Here is a 13,717-nt window from a genome sequence, read left to right as displayed (position 1 = left end):
TTGAAAACATTCTATAACAATATTGATATGTGAAAAATGACACTTAGTGCCAAAATAAATGTGGCTGCAATGGGTTTATTCCAGCTTCCTCCATCCATAGAAGTAAATGGGACTTGCTTTTTGTCTGTTAGATCAGTGGTCCCCAACCTTTTTGACGGATGTAATTGTGAGAGAATCACCAATTTCTTTTTATATTTTTCAAAATAAATTCTTACTCATTTTTGCTAGCTTTGCGGGCTCGACTGGGGAAACTTGTCACGTGACCGGGACGAGTGTCTTGACCTGAATTAATTGATCGTTGATCTTTTTTTTTTTTTTTTTCCTGTGCGGCTTGGCGGCCCAGTACCAAGTGACCCACGGACCGGTACCGGTCCGCGGCCCGGTGGTTGGGGACCTCTGTGTTAGATTACTATTATTTTAGGGTACAAAAGTCGCCCAAATCCATCTGTGGTGGGTTCCAGTTGAGAACACTGGTTTTAGATTCAAAACAAAATTATTACCGTTTTGAATTGTTTTGGCATTTAATGGCACACGTTAGTAACATTTAATCGACATTTATGAGGAAGAAAAAGCTCCCTGGACCTAAAAAGTTTGAGAACCCCTGCTTACAGAAAATGGACGGTTCATGTAAGCATTATGAAAAGCCTCTAGGTGGCACCACCTCCTCGCTACTCAACTCATCTCACAAAGTGCTGTCCAGTGTGTTGTACTTATCCTTAAAGTTCTTAAGCTCCAGTAGATTTCGGGTCCGCTTGATGCGCTGCTGGGCCGCCGACGTGAGCTGGGCCCGCGACGACGGGGAGGAGCTTGCGGGCTCAGCAGAAGCGGCGGTCAAGTCCTTGGCGGCGATCTGGTGGTGCTGGCTCGTAGTGCTGCTATTGCTACTGCTTGTGCTCTGGCTTTTCACGCTGAAACCACAAGAGGGAGAAAACCATCATCTCCGGGCTCATAATTAAAATTCCACGCTGGGATTAGCGACGGTTGTTTACTCACACACAAGCCAGTTCAGTGAGAGCCTCCTGATATTTACTGAGTTCGGCTTCACCGAAAGCCTGCAGACATTGTTAATGTGTAAAATGAGTACAATGCTATAAAAACATGGTACCACGCTCGAACCATATTCGGAGCGAGCCAAAGAGGTTGACCTGGTCCCCGTGGCGTGCTTTATTGTAGCCGTCTAGCACCGTGTCAATTAGACCCTTCTGGCCATCCCTGAAGAGGCAATGTGAAGTTTTAAGCTGCAGAAGCCAAGTTCGGAATCGTTTTCCTGTCACGGCGCTGGAGGATCCGCCCAGATCATAAAAAGGGAAATCTGCAGATACGCAAAAAAAAGTTCTGTCATCGGTTTAAATGACTTCAAATAGTGGTCTGTTATTATTTGGGTTTTTGTCTGGGTCTTTCAGGACTATGTGAGAAAAGAGTGTATTTTATGACCTGTGTCTCTGATGGCATCCAGTGCTCGCATCCTGTACTGGTACTCACAGCCACCTACACAAAAACACATTTATTTTAAAGAATGTAGATGTGCTGGACTTACAATGCAGGTCCCGTAAAAAAAAAAAAAAAAAAAAAGATCAATGATGGGCATAAATTGTAAATCCAGCCTTCGTGTGTCTGTGTGATGAACAAACCTGACTTTAGCCGCTCATCCTCTGCAGACAGCAGCCGAGGTTCATAGTGGATTTTCTGGACTAGGCACAGTTTGGCTTCAATTTTTTGCCTGAGCTCCTTCAACAGAAACATAAAACACAATACAGCAACGGTTCCAAGACTCACTTAGTACAACTTCTTAAGGTCATGTTACCTTTGGAGCATTGTGTCCGATGGGAGCGTGGGGTCCCCGTCGAGATTTCATGGCTAGTCTCATAATTTGTCTTTTCACAAAGATGAACAGCAAGACAAAGACCTAAAAGAAGCACAAGCAGAACTTGTTTTCAATGTCGTCATTTGCTTTTTTGACTGAAACGCTTAATATTGTTTTTTTTTTTTTTGGTTGCCATTTTTAAAGGCAGCATCATACCAAGAAGAAGTGAAAAAACATTTTCAGGCGTAAAGTCTGTTACGGGATAAATGTGACTAAGCTAATACTAAGCGAGACTAACTAAAGTGAGTTTCTAATACTGACTTACCAGACTACCAAAGGCCATGACGAGCACGACGTTGATGCTCGATAAAGGCGATTCTTTCCACATTTTACTCTTTGACTCAAAGCGACGTAACAAAAACAACCGTAAAGGGACATATAAGCGTTTGCTAATAGGTCGTTTTTCAAGGACGAAGCACGTTAAAATGTGCTTTTAAAAAAGTTAAGGCTCGTAGCGGCGTTAGTGTTTTGAAAAGTTACATGTCGCCGTCGAGTTTATTGACTTCCGTGTTGGTCACGTGACGCTGGTGACGTAGGGTGACAGCTCTCCTGCTCGTTGGGAAAGTAACTACACACGGAAATGAGAAGAAAGCGATATAAACGAGCCACTTTAAAACACGAAAGTTTTTTTTCCACGTCCATGCCACCTCATTTTATTTGCATTTCACCAAGCCTTGTGTAACACTCTTCAGCCATTTCCTCCCCTCCACCACAATGGTGCATTTCTTCCATTGTGTGTTCATCCACTGCACGGCCAAGAATGAGTGAAGCTCCAATGAGGGCAATGTGGGCTTCATTTGCATCTGTCCTTCAGAGACACACTTCTCATTCTTATGTCAGGAACAAGAGTGGGTGTCTGTGTTGGAGTCAAACTAACAAACCTTCTGTGTGTAAAACCGTAAAGGCCTCTGGACCATTGATTGATTGATTTCAGGGTCTTGGTAAATAACCTGTGATCAATATTGGCTGACTTTTGACACTTGTCAACCTCACTGTGCCTTGATGCCCATACAACGGTGTCATAAAAAAAAATTGAACTTGATTCAGGCGCTGTCAACAGAGGAGCAATAGACAGCTACGACAGCCTTTGAGTAATGTGAGCGTTAAAAATAAGTAATGTTACATTCCGGATAGCTAGGAAGTGGGAAAATCCAGTTCCAACCTCAAAGTTTTCCAGTTAAAAATAAGCAAAAAAAAAAAAAAAAAAACCCACAGCCAACAACCACTATAAAAACGTCATACACTGACAACAAACTCATATATTTGTTTGGCAGCCTGAGGTCAAATGACTATGCAGTGTTGATATTTTAAGTAACCAATAAATACAAATATTTTATATATATTAATAATTTTGATGTGAGAAGACAAATGCATCCTTATACAACAACAATATGGCGTCAGTTAAGGAAAGCTGAGCTAAATCCACACATTCCGCTCTTTGGCAACTCCTCAAAATGTCAATAGCATTGAAACTTGAGATTATCCTGCTCACATTTAAAAAGAACAATTAATCTCGTAATTGATTGTCGGTTTAGGAAATTCCTATTGCATCACTATAATTACTACTATCACCTGATATGCCACTTAAGGGTACGCAAAGACCTATAAAAGACTTTTCTAACCCTCAAGACAATGCTCCGTCTTCCATAAAAAAAAAGCCCGACCTGCTTTATATTTTGTTGTACACGTCAAATGAGAGGTGAACTTTTCCACACATTCATCCCCGCTGGTATTTCTGCTGTCTACTTGAGCCCATTGTGTTGTCTGTTCCTAATTTAAGTGTCATTATGTATTTGGATACCTGTTCGCCCTGCCAGGTTGGACACCACTTAGCCTGAGGTGTGTAAAAATTGAGCCTTAATTCATAGTGAGCTCGCCGAGCAATCAAATGATCTGAAAGCGCGTTTCCAATGATGTCACACTACGCTCGGAAATGTTTTAAAATATCTGCGGGTGATGTTTAAATGGCTTCGCGTGAAGCTTAAACTAGGAATTTTACCCAATGAGGATGAGGCAAGGAGTGAGAAAACAACGGAAGGGGGAGGAGAGAGAGTCATAGGAGAAAGAGAGCGAGAGAACAAGAAGATAGACCAGTGTGGCTGGTTTGCGTCACTGTACAGTCCACATCCCCATCGTGCAAAGCTAACACGCAGACTGAGCGAGGAGCTGATGTCATCGACTTCACTATGAAGCCTTATAATAGTTTACTTGTGACTAAGGTAAGGCGCACGTATGAATTTCCGAATGAATGAATACATTTGAATGGGTCGCCGTGTTTCTGTTTTCCCGGTTTCTGTGTATGTATATATTTTTTTCTCTCTTATTTCCATGGCGGTCGCTTTGAGTTTGAATTAGAGCGAGCCACGTTGCCCAGGTTACCCAGATGGGAGGCTCGGGATCAAGCAAAACAGGTGTATCTGTAAGATGACACTCGCTAGTGTTGGACGGATCCACCGTGGGGGACTTACGAAAAATATATCCTAATTGACAATAGCTGTATATTAAATACACTAATCTGAATGTTGCAGAACAATTAGCCTAAGAGCTATCTGGGTTTCACACAATCAAAGCTGTCCTTGTCCGTCTCCGTCTTATTCACGGTAGGCAGTGTGTAAATAAATCTACACATTGTTATGGTCTTTCTCGTGAGTATTTCTTCCCAGTGTTGAGGTTTTGCTGAGTTGTTGACAACCTCTAGCTGTGTAAGAAGAATATGTAGTTGCACACAGACCGATTGTGTCACATTCAGACATTGTTGTCCCTGGATGGATTGCGGCCGAGTGAGTTTTTCCAGTTTTTTGTGGACAGGTTTAGCTGACAGTTACAGAATGAGCATGTTGCTAGTGTAAACAGCGATTATGATATGAGCGAGCGCATTGTACGTCCTAGCATGAATGGACTCAAGTGGTGTTTATTTATTTTTTGCTTTATTTGAAAGCTAATCTCAGGGCTTTATTTAATCAAGCTGTCTGATTGTTCCTTTTCCGTTCGTCTCGCTCTCTCTCTGTCTGTCTCTCCACCCATCTGTGCGATTTTTTTGTGTTCCTCATCCACAACCGCTCTGTGATTTAAGTTTGACCATTGTGAGAAGCCACAGCTGCCACATATCACAACATTCCATTTTCCATTTTCTTATGCTTGGCAGGCATCGAGAGCTCATCTTTGAAGCCTTGCTGGGGAACTAAAGACTTCTATGGACACGACGACATAAAAATGACTGCTGCTAGACAGCCGGGCCTTTATTAGCATATATGAAAAGCAAAGTAGTTTGGATGAATAGAGTGTAGGTGGACTAAAATGAACTCGCTCGCTTCTCTACAGTCATTTGGAGACGTCTAAATAAATCCGGCAGAGTCATCGATTCTGGTTTTAGGGATTTGACTTTTGACAGGTGGTCATTAACTTTGTTTCTGCTCTGACAATGGATGTGTTCTTGCTGCACGCACCAGTGACCGAGTATACCAATCAAGGGACTTTGGCATGCTTATCTGTCCGATCTGCCAACTCTTCCTCTGGCAGCCTCACTCGCAGGCCAGGTGTTAGGAAGAACTGTGCTTCCTCTGGAGAGGTGGTGCACACAACTGGATTTGATGGTTCAAGCAAGCGGGCCAGATCGATCGATGGCCAGGATTTCAGGGCGGGAGCCGTGTCAGACTATAAAGCGTGGACAGTCAATGTCAAAAGTTGGAATGAAAACAAAGAAATATCAGGCAGCACTGTCTCTTCCAGTCTGACTCACAATGGGAAAACAGACCATAAAAACACAGACTTTGGCATCAACAGAGGTCGAAACTCTGCATCCGGGTGTCGGACTGGGACTGTTGGAGATTGGAGGCAGAGCTTGCCGAGTCGAAGTAGGAGTGTCGACTGGAGGTCAGGGGAAAGCAGTCCTGATCGGGATGCACGGCGATCCAACATAGCTGCGTTGCTAATGGAAGAAAACAAAGAGACCGGCAGGGATACCGAAGGCCTGAGAAGCAGGTGCACGTTTTCATCTAGAAGCTACAACTCTGCAGATATTTCTCCAATCAGCAGAAGTCCTTTGGCCAAAAATTTGGAAACAGTCTATGGGGGTAACAACTCCTACCCTTCCCGGCGAAGGTCAAGCCCGGAACCCATCGGTGACTTCGGAGAGACTGCATCTTTTGGGACCAAAAGAGGCCAGAGTATATTGGAGCGTATTGAGAAGCTCTATGGCTCATCTAAATCTGAAGACTTGAGCAAAGTTACGGATTTCTCTTCCTTAGAAAGAAACTATTTCAATGGCAGGGGCGAAGCTACGGTACACCATCGCTCAGGCATCAGCATTTTGCCAAGCTCATGTGAATGGGAAACAGAAGATTTCCCCAGGTGTGGCTCCAGTGGAGAAGGAAGCTACGACAGTCCACTTCTCGAGACCAAGACCGGGCGTTCGGATACTTCACCCTGTTCAAGGAGCAGGGCGAGATTACCAGAGGGACAATGGGAAGAACGGATCTATGGGAGGTATTCCGACCACGGTGGCGTTGGTAAAGTGTCCATTGAGACAATGTCTCTGGACCGAGCAAGGAGCAAGAACACCAGGGCTAGTCAGATTAGATCAGACAGGGTTGCCCAGACTTTATCAGAGAAGCCATCTTTTTGGGGACTATCTGAGACTAATAGGATCATTGGGACAAAGTGGGAAAAATCTATGCTGGATAAGGCAACAGCGGAGCTTGAATTAAAGGTTTATGAAGATGTGTTTGAGCCAAATCTGAACATCAGAAGAAACTCTGCAGGGTGGAAAACACACCCAGACACACAGTCGCCATCGGTCAGTGTGAGAAACAAGATCAATCAATTTGAAGCTCTGACACAGAGATCCCAGGGTTTCGGAAAGGAACACATGATGTCCCGAAGGGCCTTTTCGGTGCCCACAAGACTCAACACTGCCCACGACGGCTTGAGGAGTGAGTTGGAAAAAGGTGACAAGTCTTTGGGTCTGAGAGAGTTAGAGGGGACAGACAAAGCTGAGGGAAAAGTAGGTCAACTGAAAGGTCAGTCACAAAGGTCTTTTTCTGCGGACGAGATTGTTCAAAGGTCCGTGGTTGATTTGACAAAGAAGGAAGGGACTAACATGGATCATATTTACAAATACATAGAAGATGTCAGTAACTATTCTAGGTTCAAGCATACGGTAGAATCACCCCTCAAGGAACATCATATGAACATCGATGAACCCGATTTTTGTAAAGTCTCAAGGAGAACTAACAATACCGAGTTGCTAAGCTCAAGTGACCCCGAGCCACGCCCGTACGCTGAGCTGTCCGGGATAAAGAAAGCAAAACCATCCGTGATTATTTTAGCAGTTACTGATGATGACAAGACTCCAACAAACTCTCCAAACCACTCACCCTCTAGTTCTCCGACCCCTCTGCCAAACAGTACCTCTCAACTAACCCCGACTGACAACGCAAAAGCCGCCAAAAGCCTCGAGCGACAGATCCCAACTTCTGGGCAACCCTTCGCTACCTCTTCCCACAGCAAGTTCTTTCCAGATATCACTGAGAGTGAGTCAAAAGGGAAGAAACATGTGTTAGATTTGGATTCTTGGGTTGCTGGCTGGAATGCCTGGCGGGAGGATGAAGCTTTCGACGACGACGATGATGATGACAGTACAGAGAAGGATGACGATTCTTCCTACGATTCCGACTCTGGGGAGTCTTCGGTGACCATCACCAGCAACATGAGCCTGTCAGATCGCAGGAGCTTCTCTCTCAGGTATGTCCAGCAAAGCTAAGAATCTGACCGTTGGCATCATTTCCTTACTCGACTACCCTCGTCCCTGCAGCCTGGCAGAATTGTGTCACTTCACTGGAGCAGACTCCGACTTAGAGAACGACATTGACGAGAGCCCACCGACGGGCAGGCGGTCGGCTTCGCTGAGCTCCGAAGTGTCGGCGCTGTCGTATGTGTCTGTGCTACCCACCGAGGAACTTGACAAGCTGCTGGAGGATGTCAGAAGTTTGGGGGACAGCAATCTACAGGTACACATGATTAGAATTTCAACATTTTAGCTAGCTTTTTGAAATTACTCATTGAGCTAGGGGGCCTGTCTCAATTAGCTTGACTTAAAGGGACTGCCGGAACTGGTGACATGGTACAAGATGATATGCTCAGTTGTCACCATACTTAATCTGGTGTTTAGGAATCCCCGAATAAGAATCTTATCTGAAATCTAATCTTTATTCTTATCAAGATTGATTATTTAACTTGTATTCCAGGATGATGTGCATGTGGTTGTCCTCCACAAAGAGGTGGCTGTTGGCCTTGGCTTCAGCATAGCGGGAGGCGTTGACCAGAACAAACCAGTCATTGTGAGTGAAATACTTTTTACACTAATAAAAGACTATCGAAGCGTATCTCTGTGGATTGTGCCTGGATTTATTTCTGTGTTCTTCACAGGTCCACAAGGTGTTCCCTACCGGTGTGGCAGCACAAGAAGGCTCCATCAGAGAAGGCGACCAGGTCCTATCCATCAATGGCACTGCCCTGGGGGGCCACAGTCACTGGGAAGCTCTGAGGGTCCTAAGAAGAGCTAAGACTCGAGAGATGGGAGTGGTGGTACTGAGGAGGGGTGACGTTGGGTGCATCTCAAAGGGGAGAGACACTCAGACTGAGGAACCAATGCTGACTCAGACTTCAGAGACTGGTTAAACTCATTATTCTGTGGATATAAAGTCTACATACCGCCGTTTAAATGCTAGGTTTTGTGATATAAAAAAATAACGAGACCAAGGTAAATCATTTCCAAAACTTTGGTTGCGCATGCTGAAGATATTTGTGTTTGGAATTAACCAATTGCAGTCAAACTCATGTTAAATGGGAGTTGGGACTTTTAAAGTGCCTCTGCTTAACCCCAAATAAAGTTCAGATGTTCCAGAATGCTTTTTCTGACATTTTTGTAGTCTCATCTTACAGCACAGTCCGCAGAGCATTTCCGCAGCATCAGAAGGATTTTTCATAGTTGTTAGTCAGAAGGAGGACACAAAGAATTTCCAAGATATTAAATAGACCATGGAACACACTACATGACATTACCAAGAACTGGACATCCCTTCAAAATGATTGCAAAGACAGGAACAAAGATGGTCAGGGAGGATGCAAAGAGACCCCCTGCAGCATTAAAGAAGCTGCAGGAATTGTTGGCAAGTACTTTTCAGAAAATATGACAACAATCTTCTCTAAGTGCTAGTTAGCTGACTGTTTGGCAACTTTGAGCGTTGCCAATTGGTTATTTACACACCCAGCGCTGACGTCAGAGTGAATTTCCAAACGTGGCTCGTCTATCTGGCTTGAGTGGCAAGATTGTTTTATGAGCTTACATTAGCTTACAAAGAGAAACCATCCAAGCCCGGCCACATAGATCAACCAAACCCATGTGAGAGATGTGTTACGGTTTTGATGAAACCAAGGTTGAAATTTTTGGCCATAATTCCCAGATCATAAGTCACATTAGTGTTGCAAAAAGGATTTTAAATGGTCTCATTTTTTTACGTCACAAAAAAACGTTCCATTTCAACAGCGGTTTGTAGACATTTTACATCTAATACACATGTTGGGATTTTCAAGTGTTGTTGATATACTTTTTGGATTTTCTCAGGTCAGTGTATGCGTGTCCATCTGGAGAAGAAAAGCAGAGATCTGGGCTTCAGTCTGGAGGGAGGCATTGGATTGGGGAACAAACCACTCACCATAAAGAAGATCTTCCAAGGTACCCTGACTAAAACCTCAAATGTTCTTCAAATCGTTCATTTAATTGATTTCTTCTCCGCCACAGGCGGCCCAGTCGACAAGATTAGTCCCGGCGACGAGGTGATGGAAATTGAAGGTGTGAGCATGTTAGGGATGAGGCGACTGGAGGCCTGGACTTTGATCCGACGACTTCCCACCGGACCGGTTGATGTGGTAATACGCCGGCCTCGTAAAAGTTCCGAGCCATAGCCGCCACGGAAGAAAATCTGATCTGGACTTTTTGATGGACTGTTCTGGGATCAGACCATCTATAACCCAATTTACAACACAATTATCCTCATATTTCTAACAAAGCCTTAACAGAAGGCCATACATTTGAAGGTATTTAACACATGCATCTACCTCAAGGCCACATGACACGTGTATGTGAAGGATTTTGTCTTATATACTGTGAACACATGCTAACAGCATTTTTGAGTTTATATTGCTTTTTAATAAAGCTTAATCAGAAACAGATGACTGGCGTTTGTATATTCCGCAGAGGGCGGTAGAGTGATGAATTATCCCAAAAAAATTAATTATTTTTTACCCAAACAAGCAGTGCATAAGATGTGATAAGAATAACTCAGTCAATTAACAGTAAACAATGTTAATCAGTAAGGTTGTTAAAACTAAATCTCACTTTTCTTGGTATCTTATCAGGTGCATTTCTCTTTGCTTCAGCTTTTTTTTTTCAAATGTATCAGTAACAGCATCTTTGACGCGGAGATTAAATACCTTGCACAATTCTTTTGGAGTCCAGAGTGCACTACTACTAATAAGGAGACAGTTTTAAAAAAAAATGATTAGATAGATTTCGACTTTTCCAGTGTTTTGTTTTGCTCTCTAACTTGAGCTCAGAGTTCAAGAGAACCGGTCGACTGGTCTATGTTCACTGCCAACTAGGTTGAGTTTTGTTTGCTTGATCACACGCTTCCATGCACACACACACAAAAATAACACACATAACCAGTTTCTATGAAACCACGCAGACAGCTTTGCCTTGGGCCACGTTTCAACTTTGTTCGTCCGAATGACAACATTCATGCATACGCAGCATCCAGAAGCGCGTTTAATTATTATTGTTTTTATTCAGTTGTGAAATTCGATGTAAAGAACGTTAAATACAACTGAATTGAACTCAGCCGGTAATTCCGTCACAAACCACAAGAGGGAGACTGATACAACTACCTCACTTTAAGAATCACTCTTGTATACCATCAATATTGTTATCATCACAATCATCAGCTATATAGAGGTAGTGGTAGTTTGTGGAGGACAACAAAAAAATCTGTCCTCCTTTTTATGACTATCTCCTTGTTGATGCCGTCAGCAAGCAACGGTGTGAATGTGACGAGCTGGTAAATGATTGCTAGTGTTGGAGGAGCCGGGCTGAAAAAGGGCGCAAGCGGCCAGTTGGAGAAGGAGATGCTGCTTGCGGATGTCCAAGCACCTTGCCGACATGTTGAAGCGACGCGTCTTCCGGGTGACCAACGCTCTGCTAAAAGAGTGCATGGCCGAGTTTTTGGGGACTTTTATTTTGTTGGTGAGTGACATGCGATGACTGGTGTGTGTGTGTATTATTGTCTTTTTTTTTCTTTAATATGACCCAAGCGTTGGAATGACAATAGGGCTTTCTGATTGGACGATTGGGGTAATACAATGTCATTAATTCCACAACATTGCTTTGTGACGATGAGTCAGCTTTGATCTTCTTATAAATAGTTTTACGGATCATAATGATAGGATGTGATCACATCTATTTTTTTTACGGTACACAAAAAAATGCATCCTGTCCATTTTAAAAAAAGACAACTACTTTTAAAAATTAAAAAAAAAAAGACTACTAGAATCAGTTGTCATACAAATTTAAATGTCTCAGTAAACTGACTATAGTATTGGGGTATATTTATAATTATTTATTAATTAATTTATTTATTATTTAATTAATTTGTGTATTTATTTATATATTTATTTATAATTATTTATTATTATTTTCAACCACAAATGCATGGGAAATGATTGGTGACTAAAACGTCATTGCAGACTGTATGCAAATATTTGATTATTTTGCAATGGAGTCACTGTGTGAAAGGTGAATCAATTTTTTTTGTTTATATTCCTCTGCTTAAAAGAATAACAGATTTTGAAAATATATAATATTGAATTGAAATACATTTTGGACTTTTACTCTGTGATGATGTTGAAGCATGACCTCAGAGGAACTGGAAAAACCAGTCGGGGCATATTTGCATGTCCTTTGGCAGGAAGTCTGAGTGACTTTTTATCTTGAATTTTATTTGGACTTATGTTTATCTAGTCACCCCTCCCCCTTTTACTTTTATGTGTCATGAAGCTTTTCGGCTGCTCAGCGGCAGCACAGGTGAAGACCAGCAGAGAGACCAAAGGCCAGTTTCTGTCCATCAACATGTCCTTCTCAGTGGGCGTGATGTCGGCCATGTATCTCACCAAAGGCATCACGGGTAGTGTACAAACAGCCACTTGAGTCTAAGGTCCAGTATTAAAACGCTGATGTGATGTCATCATCTGCAGGTGCCCACCTAAACCCGGCCGTGACACTCAGTTTCTGTGTACTGGGTCAGGTGCCATGGAAGAGGATGCTGCCATATTGGCTCTCGCAGGTTCTGGGAGGATACGTTGCATCGGCGCTCGTCTACGTGGTCTACTACGGTCGGTCTTTTGGAGTATTGTAGATTTTGCAGCTTGGGTGACTTACCAAAAAATTTGTACAATTATTTCGAATTAATTCAAGCGATGATTGTCACGAGATCTCAACTCCGAGGCATCCCACAAGCAAGAAAAGGTAGTAATTGTGAGATAAGATAAAAATTGGAGAGCCCGACAGTGGGAACGTTCACGTTGCGCAACAGCGGAGAGCAAAGTGTGATGTGCACATGTTTGATAATTGGAAAAAAATTGATATTAGCTTTTGTTTTTCTTAGATGCTATCATGGATTTTAGTGGCGGGATATTGACCGTGTATGGACCAAATGAGACGGCGTCCATATTTGCCACCTATCCCTCAGAGTATCTCACCTTGGGCAGAAGTTTTCTAGACCAGGTCCGTTTACTTTTCTACTCTTTACTATAATGATGTGACTTTTTTTTTTTTTTTCTTAACTGAGAGCAGGTGGTGGGCACTGGCATGCTCATGTTATGCATCCTATGTCTGGATGAGAAGAGGAACACGCCGGCTCCCAGCGGACTGATTCCCGTCATCGTGGCGGTCATCGTGCTGGGCATTTCCATGTCCATGTCGGGCAACTGCGGGGCGGCCATCAACCCTGCCCGTGATCTGGGACCTCGACTTTTTACTCTGACTGCCGGCTGGGGCTCGGAGGTCTTCACGTGAGTACAACCCAATGAGATTGTATGTTTACGATTGCTGCCTGTTCATGGGTCAAGGTCTGCTCCGGGGCGGCTTGATCGTACAAATGTGATTTGGAAAAACGTGGATTTGGCCGCTCGGCTTTTGCCCTCTTTAACAAAATCAACAAAGCAAAAAAATGATACTGTGGTTAAAGTTAATGGATATATTTGAATTGTATCTGGTTATTGTAGTAATGCTAATGTTCACTTGCGCAGGTGTTACAACTACTGGTTCTGGGTGCCCCTGGTGGGCCCCCTTCTCGGCGGCGTTTCCGGTTCTTTACTCTATTTAATGTTCATCCACTGGCACCTGCCTGACCCGGATCCCCCCAAAGACGCAGACACGCCCTCCATTGCCAGCGATACAAGCAAGCAGCTTGCTAGCGCGCCACTGATTGGCATCGAGTTAAAGACGGCGTCATTCTGAGAAGGTCACGGAAGAGTCTGAGATGGACATTTTCATTTTTCATCTTCAAGTTAAGAGCACTTTTTTGTCAATTTTACTCATCATTGAGGTGAGCTTTATAGAATGGAGGTAGCTTGTGTCATAATCTTGTTTACATTTTTTTCCCCTTGATTTGATACTTCTTAATCTAAATGATGGTTGTATTTATTTGTATGTTGCTGTTATTAAAAATATAATAATATTCAGTTTCTCCGGGCTGGGCAAATTGATTTTAATCTATTTAAATAATTAATTTTATTATA

The 13,717-nt window shown here is 43.1% G+C and overlaps 3 protein-coding genes across 4 annotated transcripts; 2 read left to right on the top strand and 1 right to left on the bottom strand.

The window, feature by feature from the left end:
- Nucleotides 1-502: 502 nt before the first annotated feature.
- Nucleotides 503-3,794, bottom strand: c16h1orf43 (chromosome 16 C1orf43 homolog). Of its 2 annotated transcripts, none has more exons than XM_037274590.1 (7): nt 3,666-3,794; nt 1,805-1,906; nt 1,632-1,728; nt 1,435-1,488; nt 1,146-1,312; nt 994-1,052; nt 503-908 (listed from the first exon to the last, which is right to left on the bottom strand). In XM_037274590.1, the coding sequence occupies exons 2-7, from the start codon at nt 1,865-1,867 to the stop codon at nt 683-685; spliced, it is 666 nt and encodes a 221-aa protein (XP_037130485.1). In that variant the 5' UTR covers nt 1,868-1,906; nt 3,666-3,794; the 3' UTR covers nt 503-682. The 2 variants fall into 2 exon arrangements, with proteins under 2 accessions (XP_037130485.1, XP_037130484.1); XM_037274589.1 differs by lacking the exon at nt 3,666-3,794 and adding an exon at nt 2,130-2,393.
- A 143-nt stretch (nt 3,795-3,937) lies between these two features.
- si:dkey-92i15.4 lies at nt 3,938-10,096 on the top strand. Its single transcript, XM_037274222.1, has 7 exons — nt 3,938-4,083; nt 5,010-7,606; nt 7,677-7,872; nt 8,110-8,202; nt 8,291-8,537; nt 9,489-9,599; nt 9,666-10,096. Exons 2-7 carry the CDS (start codon nt 5,286-5,288, stop codon nt 9,827-9,829), a joined length of 3,132 nt encoding a protein of 1,043 aa, XP_037130117.1. The 5' UTR covers nt 3,938-4,083; nt 5,010-5,285; the 3' UTR covers nt 9,830-10,096.
- Nucleotides 10,097-10,825: 729 nt separating this feature from the next.
- Nucleotides 10,826-13,665, top strand: aqp10a (aquaporin 10a). Its single transcript, XM_037274560.1, has 6 exons — nt 10,826-11,165; nt 11,976-12,102; nt 12,173-12,310; nt 12,583-12,701; nt 12,771-12,988; nt 13,226-13,665. The coding sequence occupies exons 1-6, from the start codon at nt 11,061-11,063 to the stop codon at nt 13,434-13,436; spliced, it is 918 nt and encodes a 305-aa protein (XP_037130455.1). The 5' UTR covers nt 10,826-11,060; the 3' UTR covers nt 13,437-13,665.
- The last annotated feature ends 52 nt before the right edge of the window (nt 13,666-13,717 follow it).

This window comes from Syngnathus acus, chromosome 16 (assembly GCF_901709675.1).
Source record: "Syngnathus acus chromosome 16, fSynAcu1.2, whole genome shotgun sequence".
In the NCBI taxonomy this organism is placed as follows: Eukaryota; Metazoa; Chordata; class Actinopteri; order Syngnathiformes; family Syngnathidae; genus Syngnathus; species Syngnathus acus.
The sequence above is the reverse complement of the archived record's forward strand: the minus strand, read 5'-3'. Positions and strand labels throughout refer to the sequence as shown.

Excerpts from the sequence above, each read along its gene's own strand:
- c16h1orf43 (XM_037274589.1), bottom strand. The coding sequence starts at position 2,192 with ATGTGGAAAGAATCGCCTTTATCGAGCATCAACGTCGTGCTCGTCATG. Across the intron at positions 1,907-2,129 it reads TCATGGCCTTTGGTAGTCTG|GTCTTTGTCTTGCTGTTCAT; the intron begins GTAAGTCAGTAT and ends TGCTTCTTTTAG. Across the intron at positions 1,053-1,145 it reads AAGCACGCCACGGGGACCAG|GCTTTCGGTGAAGCCGAACT; the intron begins GTCAACCTCTTT and ends CAATGTCTGCAG.
- aqp10a (XM_037274560.1), top strand. The coding sequence starts at position 11,061 with ATGTCCAAGCACCTTGCCGACATGTTGAAGCGACGCGTCTTCCGGGTG. Across the intron at positions 12,103-12,172 it reads TCTCACCAAAGGCATCACGG|GTGCCCACCTAAACCCGGCC; the intron begins GTAGTGTACAAA and ends CATCATCTGCAG. Across the intron at positions 12,989-13,225 it reads TGGGGCTCGGAGGTCTTCAC|GTGTTACAACTACTGGTTCT; the intron begins GTGAGTACAACC and ends TCACTTGCGCAG.
- si:dkey-92i15.4 (XM_037274222.1), top strand. The coding sequence starts at position 5,286 with ATGGATGTGTTCTTGCTGCACGCACCAGTGACCGAGTATACCAATCAA. Across the intron at positions 8,538-9,488 it reads GACTCAGACTTCAGAGACTG|GTCAGTGTATGCGTGTCCAT; the intron begins GTTAAACTCATT and ends GGATTTTCTCAG. Across the intron at positions 9,600-9,665 it reads CATAAAGAAGATCTTCCAAG|GCGGCCCAGTCGACAAGATT; the intron begins GTACCCTGACTA and ends TCTCCGCCACAG.